The sequence below is a fragment of the Arachis stenosperma genome, chromosome 6 (assembly GCF_014773155.1).
Source record: "Arachis stenosperma cultivar V10309 chromosome 6, arast.V10309.gnm1.PFL2, whole genome shotgun sequence".
NCBI lineage: Eukaryota > Viridiplantae > Streptophyta > Magnoliopsida > Fabales > Fabaceae > Arachis > Arachis stenosperma.
Genome location: NC_080382.1, coordinates 137,873,570 through 137,884,492, shown reverse-complemented (window position 1 = coordinate 137,884,492; position 10,923 = coordinate 137,873,570). Strand labels below are relative to the sequence as shown.

The following is a 10,923-nucleotide window of genomic DNA, read 5'->3' as shown; positions in this document are numbered from 1 at the left end:
AATCTTTCTTGGATTTAGAGTTAGCCTGCTGAGGTTGAGATTGGCGGTTATTGTAACTATTCTATTGGAAACCGCCCTGAGAGTTATTGTTAAAATTCTGAGGTCTCTGGGATTGGTCCATCCACCCAAAATTTGGGTGATTTCTCCATCCTTGATTGTATGTCTGAGAATAGGGGTCATTATTGGGATTTTTAGAACCGCTTCCCATGTAATTAACCTGTTCAGAAGAGGATTGAGCATAATCATAGTTGTCATTTTGCACTAAGTGTCCTGCCATGTCATAAGAGATCTCTTGAGGTGTGTTGATAGCTGAGACTTGCATGCCACCCATGTGTTGAGTAAGCAGATTTATTTGCTGAGACATAAGCTTGTTCTGAACAAGAATAGCATTAAGAGCTTCCACTTCCATGACACCCTTCTTCTGAGGAGCCTTAGAGTTCACAGGATTTCTGTTAAATGAGTATAAATATTGGTTGCTAGCAACCAATTCAATAAGCTCAATAGTCTTCTCTGGTGTCTTCTTCTTGTGCAATGAACCTCCTATAGAATTATCTAGGCATATCTTGGACATTTCACCCAAGCCTTCATAAAAGATGTCTAGTTGAGTCCATTTGGAGAACATGTTCGGAGGGCATTGCCTAGTCAGTAGCTTGTATCTCTCCCAAGCTTCATACAGAGTCTCACCATCCTTTTGCCTGAAGGTCTAAATCTCCATCCTAAGCTTAGTCAGCTTCTTTGGTGGGAAAAATTTTGTGAGAAACTCAGTAACCACCTTGTTCCAAGTGTTAAAACTCTCCTTGGGTTGGGAATCTAGCCATAGCTTTGCTCCATCCCTTATAGCAAACGGGAAGAGCATGAGTTTGTACACATCTGGGTTTACTCCATTTGTCTTCACAGTATCACAAATTTGCAGAAAACTAGAAATAAATTGATTTGGGTCTTCGTGGGGAAGACCATAATACTGGCAGTTTTGTTGCACCAGAGTGACCAGTTGGGCTTCAACTCAAAGTTGTTCACAATAATAGGAGGCACCACGATGCTCTTTCCATAGAGATCTGCAGTAGGAAAAGAGTAAGAGCCAAGCACTATCCTTTGTTGCTCATTTCCATTCGGGTTTGCCGCATTGGTATTCTCAGTATTAGTCGGATCCATAGTGGATTCTGCAGCCTTGTAAAGTCTTGCTTGTTGTAAACGCCGCCTGAAAGTCCTTTTAGGTTTAGAATCAAAGCCTAAGAAATGTTCTTTGTCTCTATTCCTGCGCATAAACAAACAGAAAACAAGAAAGAGTGGGAATCTCTACGTTAGAGTGCAGAGAATTCCCAGTGAGGTAACCTATGTAAAGAGATAAAAATATTGAATAAAATAAATAGAAAAAAATAATAAATAGTTAACACCAAACTTAATTTCAGAAATTAAGAAAAATATTGGTGCTATTTATTTATTAAAAATATTTTCGAAATTTTTTTATTTTTATTTATTTATTTATTAATTTTTTAAAAAATAGATTTTAATAAAATTAAAAATAAAATGCATAATCTAAGCAATCAAACAACTGATAGTTGTTAATCACTATCAATCCCCGGCAACGGCGCCAAAAACTTGGTGCGGTATTTATAACCCACACTACTAACCGGCAAGTGCACCGGATCGTACCAAGTAATACCTTACGTGAGTAAGGGTCGATCCCACGAGGATTGATGGATCAAGCAACAATAGTGTTTGATAGGATTAACTTAGTTAGGTGAGCAGAAAATGGTTTTGATATATTCAAAGAGCATTAAACAGCAAATTTGGAAAAGACATGCAGATAAATAAGTTGAGAATAAAGTATTGAGAAAGCAGTTAAGGTTTTAGAGTTATCTATTTTCCGAATTAACTTTTATTACTAATTAATTTAGTCATGCAAGATTTAATTTTATGGCAAACTATATGTGACTAGACCCTAATTTCTTAGACCTTCCTAATCTCCTCTAAAATTCATTAATTGCCAATTCTTTGGTCAATTAATTCCAATTAGAGGATGATGATCAATTTCTAGTTTATATGCCAAAAGAATCCTAATTATCCACAAATAAGGGGATTATATGTCACGTATCCCTTTAAATACAAATAATTAAAAAATCAGTATAATATGTTTTCAAGCTGTTGTTCAAGTAAAGAGCTTTTCCAAGTTTTACAAGAACTCAATTAGAACATGGGTCATACTTCCGTTCCACCCATATTCATAAAATAAAGAACGAAAACAATTATCGAAATATAAATCAAGACATGAATTAAATTAAAAAGATCAAACGAATCAATCCATGAAAATAGACAGAGCTCCTAACCTTAACAATGGAGGATTAGTTGCTCATGGTTCAGAGAAGAAAAATAAGGGTTCTGGTAACAATATGTTTTCCCCTTGTCTAAATGTACAGAGTTCCTATTTATAACTAATCCTAATAAATTTAAAATATAATTATCTAAAAATAATATCTTTTCCTAAAAATAAGATTTGAATTTAAATTCGAATTAATTAACAAGTTTTCCGCTAATGGGTGGGGACCACCTGAATTGTCCATTCTGCGGCTTTTAATCTGTATTTTTTGGACTGAAAACTGAGTCAAAATGTGGCCCAAAATCCACGCCAGTGATTTCTGTAAATTCTGCAGATCGCGCACGTGTCGCTGGGCTTCTTCGCAAGTCACGCAGACGCGTCGGTCATGCGAACGCGTTGCTGAGCAAATCTTCAAATCACCCATATGCGTCAGTCACGCGTACGCGTCGCCATGGAGACTTCCAGATCACGCGCACGCGTCAGGCACGCGTGTGCGTCACTCCTCGCAGCTATCTCCTTTGATTCTTGTGCTTCAGAAACTCCGTCAAATTCCACCGAATGCTACCTGAAATAGATAAAATTTTCCAAGACTCAAAATAGCATCCATAGTGGCTAAAATATAATTAATTCTTTATTAAACTCAACAATTTAAGTGCAAATTCACTAGGAAAAGATAGACAACATGATCACGCATCAAAGATTACCATAAGAAAATTGAGATCACTTCCAACATAGAAGAGGATACTGAGATTACTATGGCATGATTTATAGGAGATTTGAATAGAGCGATTGCTGATGTGGTGGAGTTACATCATTATGTGAAGATGGGAGATTTAGTCAGTATGGCAATAAAGGTGGAGAGGCAACAACAAAAAAAAGCACCAAGAGAATTGTCTCATACTAATTTAAAGTGGAAGTCTCGTAGTGCTGACACAACAAAGACTAAGAGTGCTGAATCCAAGGAGTTGTTTGATGCTATAAAGAAGAAAGGTAATTCTAACTCTTCTTCTGCTACTTCTAAACGCAGAGACATTAAATACTTCAAGTGTCATGGTATGGGTCATTATGCTAGTGATTGCCCAAACATGAGGATGATGGTTATCAGAGGGGATGAGATTGTGTTTGATTCTGATCTTGTTGATGATTCTAATCATAATAGTATGCAATCTTTGGAGGATCGTTCTGATGGTGATATTGAGTATGCAGTCCATGGTGAATCTCTTGTTGTTAGACGTGCTTTGAATTTGCAAGTGAAAGAAGATAGTTTAGAGCAACACCAAAATCTTTTTCATACTAGATGCTTGGTAGGTGAAAAGGTGTGAAGTCTGATTATTGATGGTGGGAGTTGGACTAATGTGGCTAGTACATTTATGGTAAAAAAAATTGGATTTGGCATGTGTTCAACATCCTAAACCATATACATTGCAGCGGTTGAATGACAGTGGTGAGATCAATGTTGATAAGCAGGTGACAATTATATTTTCTATTGAAAAGTATGTTGATGAGGCATTGTGTGAGGTGGTGCCAATACAAGGTTGTCAATTATTATTAGGCAGACCTTGGTGATTCGACCGTCAAGCATTCCATGATAGTTACACGAATCGATTCTCCTTTGATTTTAATAATCGTAAGATCACTATTGTTCTATTACCACCTAAGGAGGTTTACCTTGATCAGTTGAAACTTCAATAGGATAATAAGAAAAAATTGGGATGTGAGGTTAAAGAAAAATCTGAGAGAAAAGAATATAGAAAAAAGGCTTAAAAGTGAATGAAAAGAAAGAAATGAATACATGTCATGAGATTAGTGCGAATACAGAGAAAAAATGAGAGAGTTGAGAGAAAATTATGTTTCTTTGCAAAAGAGAGAGATTTAAGAGTGCTTTAATAGGCAAGAGAGTCATGATTATGGTTTGATTTAGGGATATTTTATTATCTGACACTGAACTTAACCCAAATTTGACAAATAGCTTGTCTTTTTGTTGCAGAAATTTGCAGATGTCTTTCCTATTAGCGTGCTAAGTGGTTTGCCTCCATTACGAGGGATTGAGCACCAAATTGATTTTATTCCTGGTGCTAGTATTTCTAATAGATCAACCTATAGGAGTTACTCTGAGAAGACAAAGGAGCTTCAAAGGCAAGAAGATGAATTACTAGCCAAAGGTCACATCAGGAAGAGCATGAATCCATGTGATATACCATTTTTGTTGGTTCCAAAGAAGGATAGTATTTGACGGATGTATGTGGATTGTCGTGCAGTAAATAAGATTTCGATAAAGTATCGTTATCCTATCCCTAGGTTAGATGATATGGTTGATGAATTATATGGTGCATGCATATTCACTAAAATTAATTTGAAAAGTGAGTATCATCAAATTAGAATGAAATCCGGAGATGAATAAAAGACTGCATTTAAAACCAAACATGGTTATATGAGTGGTTAGTAATGTCTTTTGTGTTAACTAATGTACCTAGTATTTTTATGCGTCTAATGAACCATGTTTTACTAGAATTTTTGGGTAACTTTATTGTTGTTTATTTCGATGATATTCTCATTTATATCACTTGTTTAGATGATCACTTATCATATGTTTCAACTATTTTGGAAGTGCTTCGAAAAGAAAAATTATATGCCAATCTTAAAAAGTGCACATTTTGTATTGATAGAGTTGTATTTCTTGGTTTTGTTGTGGATGTGAGTGAAATTGAGGTCGATGAGAAATAAAGTGAAGGCTATTTATGAATGGCCAACGCCTAAGAATGCTTCTAAGATAAGAAGTTTTCATGATTTAGCTGGATTTTATAGGAGCTTTGTGAAAAAAATTTCTACCATTAATGTGTCTCTCACATAGGTTATCAAAAAAGATGTTGAGTTTAAATGGAAAAAGGAACAAGAAATTTCATTTCATACCCTAAAAGATTGTTTGCGTTCTATCTCTATTCTTGTTTTACCTAACTTTTTAAAATCTTTGAGATCGAATATGATGCTTTTGGGATTGAAATAGATGTTGTTTTGATGCAGGAAAAATGAGCTATTGTTTTCTTCAGTGAAAAATTAAATCTAGCTCAGCAAAAATATTCAACTTATGACAAATAATTATATGCTTTGGTTCAAGTTTTAGAGGTTTGACAACACTACTTCTTACCTAAGGAGTTTGTGATTCACACGGATCATGAAGCTTTGAAGCACCTAAAGGGGCAAGGTAAATTTGATAAAAGATATGCTAAATAGGTGGAATTTATCGATATATTTTCATATGTGATTGCCTTTAAACAAGACAAAGAAAATGTAGTTGTGAATACTTTATCTAGGAGGTATGCTTTGATTACTACACTTACTTCTAAGTTGTTAGAATTTGAGTTTTTAAAGGAGTTGTATGTAACTGATTCTTACTTTTCTGCTATTTATGTCTCTTGTGAACATAGTGCATTTAACAAATTTTATACACATGAAGGTTTTCTGTTTTATGGTAATAGAATTTGTGTGTTTACTTGTTCTATTAGGGACTTACTTGTTCTGGAATTACATAATAGAATTTGATAGGTCATTTTGGTGTGCATAAGATATTAGATGTGTTATCTGAATATTTTTATTAGCCACATATGCGTAGAGATGTTAACAAATTTTGTGCTAAGTGTATTGTATATAAATACATTAAATCTAAGTCTTTACCACATGATTTGTATACTTGCTTACCTGTTCTTGTGCATTTATGGGTTGATATTTCTATGGATTTTGTTTTTTGTTTGCCTTGAACTAGAAAATGTAGAGATAGTATTTTTGTTGTGGTATATAGATTTAGTAAAATGGCTCATTTTATTATATGCCATAAAATTGATGATGCAACATAAACATTACTGATCTGTTCTTTAGAAAGGTTGTGCTTGTGTGGTGTTCTCCAAACTATTGTTTCTGATCATGACATAAAATTTTTAAGTTATTTTTTAAAAGTGTTATGGGATAATTGGGCACAAAATTATTATACTCTACTACTTGTCATTTTTAGAATGATGGTCAAATTGAAGTAGTAAACTGAACATTAGGGACCTTATTACGTGCTGTTGTTGGTAAGAATCTGAAAACTTGGAAAAATTGTTTATCTTTTGTTGAGTTTGCTTATAATCATTTAACTATTTTGGACTTATTACCTTTGTTTTTGAGTGATCTTGTTAGCTTGGATGTAGAAGGTAAAACTGAAAAAGTTAAAACAATGCACTTGAAAGCACGTGAATTGATTGAAAAAAAAGGTTGACAGCTCAAAGGGTGAATAAAGGTCGAAGATAACTCGTCGAACCTGGTGACTAAGTATGGATTCATTTGAGAAAGAAGAGGTTTTCTGCTCAAAGAAAATCCAAATTAAACCCTAGGGGTGATGATTCATTTCAGGTGCTTGAAAGGATCAATAACAATGCTTACAAGATTGACATTCCAAGTGAGTATAATGTGTCAGCTACTTTTAATGTCTCTGACCTATCTCCTTTTGATTTTGATGCAGATTTAAGAACGACTATTTTTCAGGAGGGAGGGAATGATACAAGTTTTGTGAGACAAACTGAGAACCGTCATATGCCAATTAGTTTAATTACAGGAGTAACAAATAAGAGAATGAAAGAAGGTTTTGCAACCATGACTAAATCATTTGTTCAAAAGATGCATCAAGAATTGAACAAGATAATGGTTAACGATTATGGAAAGTCAAACGTCTTACTATTTACAAGTTGCGTTGAAAACTCTCATTAGTCAAGTTGAATCAAATAGGCATCACTTTCTTAGTATTTTTTTAAGACTTATTTTATATTTATTTTATTTTATTTTGTTTGTTTTAGTCCCAATTATGATTTGTCCCATTTTTATTTTGGCGGACTTATGAGTTAGGATTTTTAATTTAAGAGATATAAAACTTCTAAAATCTAGTAGTCACTTTTTTTTCTTGATTTTTAATGAATGACTTTTTTTTTAGATTTTTTGAGAAACTTAAGTGTAAATAAGAAAGATAGAATAATTTTCTTAATTGTTGTATCAAAAAATAAAATTGAAATAAATAAATCTTTTTCTTTAAATTTTCATCTTATCCTAAATTTCGTTCCATATCATTTGATGTTCATGCTTTTCAATCACTCATCTATCTACAATGCAATTGGGATTAGGTTTACAAATTTCACTATCACTTGATATGAAATCAACAACGTTGGTATCTCTCCTTCCATGAACGCTTGTTTTTTGTCCAGCATGCCTTCTTAATACGACATCGTTTGATGACATTCACCGACTAATTAACAAAAGGATTCACAATGTCCGATGAAAGCTAACTACAGAAACTAATTTAGTACTTTTTATTGTTTAAGGACTAATTTGTCTGATGCAAAAATTTTTATAAACTAAATTGTCACTTTACTTGTAATATAATTTATGGTTGTATCTTTTAAACTAATTTAAAGTATTTATTTTTTAAAAAAATAAATTTATCAAATACAATTATTATTACTTATATTTATTAAAAATTATTTTTAATTTAATTTACTAAATATAGATACTACAATTAAAAAAAAAACTATTTTTCAAAAGATAATGTTAATAAACTACTTTCGAAAAAATAGAATATTTACCAAAATAAGAGCTTGTGTGTGTATCATTAAATTGTTAAAAAGAGATTTTCTTTTAAATGAAGAATATCTCTTTTTTATTATTTTAATGTGGTTGACAAATTTTTAATAATAAAAATAAAAATATTAAAAAAATAAATTACAATTTATGTCTTTTTTAAAAATATTTTTTTACTTTAAAAATATATTTTTATATAATAAATAAATAAAAAATATTTTTATATTATTATATCTAAATATAATTAATAAATAAAAAATATTTTTAATAAATATCTAAATAAATTATTTTTATTTTTTTAAATTTTTTTAAAAAGCAAATAATTCAATTTTTGTTTTAAAGCTCACCTAAACAAATTATAAATCTCAAGTATTATCATCTCTGTCGCATTAGCCTTTCCTATAGACAAAATTAACAATGCAAAACTTTATTTTAAATTATAATTATATGTTTCAAAGATAAACTCATAATAATTAAAAAGGATTTTTTTTTTGAAGGAAAAAGCTCAACACAACAAGGTGGAGCATATAAAATAATGAAGAACAACCTGACAACTCTAGTCATGACAATCCCTAATTATCTTCGGCATTTCCATCAACAACCATAGGGTTCACCACCACTCCACTCATCGGAGAGCAAGAATGATTTACTAATAATATCTACCACACGTGAACTTTGATTCCTAAAGATTCTATCATTCCGTTCTAGCCAAACTGTCCAGATAACAGCAAAGAAGCCAATCACCCACCTCCTCCTCTCACCTCTTCTTGCTGCAGCATTCGTCCAGCTTTCAAAGTGTTGTTTGAGTGTACCAGGCATGATCCTTTTCCTTCTAAGAGCGAATAGCCAAGCACACCACACCTGCCAGGAAATCTCACAACCAACAAACAAATGAAAAGCAGACTCCACAGACTTACCACATAAGACACATGTACGATCATTTGGGTTAATTACACCTAGTCTACGCAGTTTGTCCTTAGTATTCACCCTTCCCACCAACACAAACCAAGAGAATAACTCGATCCTTGGTGGAACAAAACCCTTCCAAATTGCACTTGTGAAGCTATAGCTTGTTATTTCCTCCAAGAGAATCGCTTCCTGCAACACCGACACAAATGAGTTAGTCGAATAAATACCAGATCTATCAAATTTCCAGACCACTCTGTCCTCCCTCTCAGATGTTAGTTGAACAGACTGTAAAACCTGATGGAGTTGGTTTACTAGTGCCAACTCCCATTGAAAAAGTTCTCTCCTCCATTGAAAATTCCATATCCACTCTAGCCCATCCCAAAACCCGCAATCCCCAATAACAGAACCTTTGAGGTTTGAGATCGAGAAAAGCCTTGGAAACAACTCTTTAAGAACACCGTGAGGTAACCAGATATCCTCCCAAAATCGTACTGTTCTGCCATTCCCTACATCCATATACAAACCCCTGATTATTTTTTCTCTCATATGTGGCTCACTGATTTGTAACTGGAAAATATCCTTCTAAGGACCCCCCTTTGTAGGTACAGGCTGACCACACAGCATCTCATTCGGATTCAAGTTATTACAGGAGCAGATGAATTTCTTTCACAGGGGACAATCCTCTTTCGAGAACCTCCACCAACACTTAAAGAGCAAAGTTGTATTCCGAATTACTGCATTTGCAATTCCCAGACCACCTGCCTTTTTGGAGCCATCACCACTTCCCATTTTACTAGTGGTATCCCATTTCTACCATTCTCTTTACTCCACAAGAAGCGCCTTTAGAGTGAGATCAACTTCTCCGCTACTGCCTTCGGCATTTTGTATAGGCTAAGATAGTAGATAGGCAAACTATTCAGAACAAACTTAATAAGAACCAGCTTACCCACTTTGTTTAGGGTCTTTGCTTTCCACAGACTTAACTTGTCTTCCACCTTATCAATCACCAGTTTCCAAGTCTTCACAAACCTCAGGTTTACTCCAAGAGAAATGCCAAGATATCGGACTGGTAGAGATTCCTCCTTGCATCCCAGCAACTGACACATTTTACGCCCCTAATACCGATCACTGTTAACCGGAATGAAGCTAGACTTCTCAAAATTGATACTCAACTCTGACATCAGCTCAAAGCAACGTAACAATCGCTTGTAGTTCCTGATAGTCTCTTCCTCAGTAGGACAGAAGAGAATGGTATCATCTGCAAACTATAAGTACGACAACTCAATGTTATCCCTTCCAACCAAAAGTGGATAGATGCGGTCATTCCTCACTGCCTCCCTAATCATCCTATGTAGCACATCAACAACTAGCACAAACAGAAATGGCGATAAAGGTTTTCCTTGCCGTAGTCCCCTTTCCATTTTGAAAGGCTTAGCGGGGGACCCATTTATCAAAACTGACATAGACGCAGAGCAGACACACTCCTTAATCCACCCCCTCCATATATGGCCGAAGCCCATCTTCTGCAAAACAATATCCACAAAGCTCCATTTGACCCGGTCGTATGCCTTTTGAAAATTAAGTTTAATAATCGCAACACTCTTCTTCCTAGCCTTCAACCACTGCACGGTCTCACAGGCTATCAATGCCCCATCATGAATTTTCCTGCCCTTCACAAACGCACTATGTGTCTCTCCTATTAACCCTGGCATGACCTTCCTTATTCTCCGAACCAATACCTTAGATATGACCTTATATATACAACCCACCATACTAATCGGCCTGATGTCTTTTATTTCTTTAGCCCCAACAAACTTCGATGCCAGCGCCACCCAAGTGATATTCGAATTTCTAGGTAACCTAGAAGACCGAAAAAAATCCAAGACTGCTCTAGTAAACTCCTGCCCAACTTCTTCCCAGCACTTCTTGATGAAATTCATATTATATCCGTCACTTTCTGGTGCTTTTGTTGACTTGCAATCCCATACTGCCTCCTTTATCTCTTCAACAGATGGTATCAACTCCAGTTCTGTTGCCTCTTCCACATCTATCTGCATTACTAACCCATCCCGAAAGCCTACGTTAGGTGACACCTC

The 10,923-nt window shown here is 34.4% G+C and overlaps 1 protein-coding gene and 1 non-coding gene across 2 annotated transcripts; one reads left to right on the top strand and one right to left on the bottom strand.

The window, feature by feature from the left end:
* The first annotated feature begins 615 nt into the window (after nucleotides 1-615).
* On the top strand, nucleotides 616-724 carry LOC130938525 (small nucleolar RNA R71). The gene has a single exon (XR_009069689.1). It is a non-coding gene; the product is annotated as a small nucleolar RNA R71 (small nucleolar RNA).
* Nucleotides 725-8,512: 7,788 nt separating this feature from the next.
* LOC130934768 (uncharacterized) lies at nucleotides 8,513-9,933 on the bottom strand. The gene is made up of 3 exons (XM_057864305.1): nucleotides 9,774-9,933; nucleotides 9,122-9,333; nucleotides 8,513-9,016 (listed from the first exon to the last, which is right to left on the bottom strand). The coding sequence occupies exons 1-3, from the start codon at nucleotides 9,931-9,933 to the stop codon at nucleotides 8,513-8,515; spliced, it is 876 nt and encodes a 291-aa protein (XP_057720288.1).
* Between the last annotated feature and the right edge of the window lie 990 nt (nucleotides 9,934-10,923).

Excerpts from the sequence above, each read along its gene's own strand:
- LOC130934768 (XM_057864305.1), bottom strand. The coding sequence starts at position 9,933 with ATGTGTCAGTTGCTGGGATGCAAGGAGGAATCTCTACCAGTCCGATAT. Across the intron at positions 9,334-9,773 it reads AAAGACCCTAAACAAAGTGG|GGAATGGCAGAACAGTACGA; the intron begins GTAAGCTGGTTC and ends ATATGGATGTAG. Across the intron at positions 9,017-9,121 it reads TAGTAAACCAACTCCATCAG|GAAGCGATTCTCTTGGAGGA; the intron begins GTTTTACAGTCT and ends TCGGTGTTGCAG.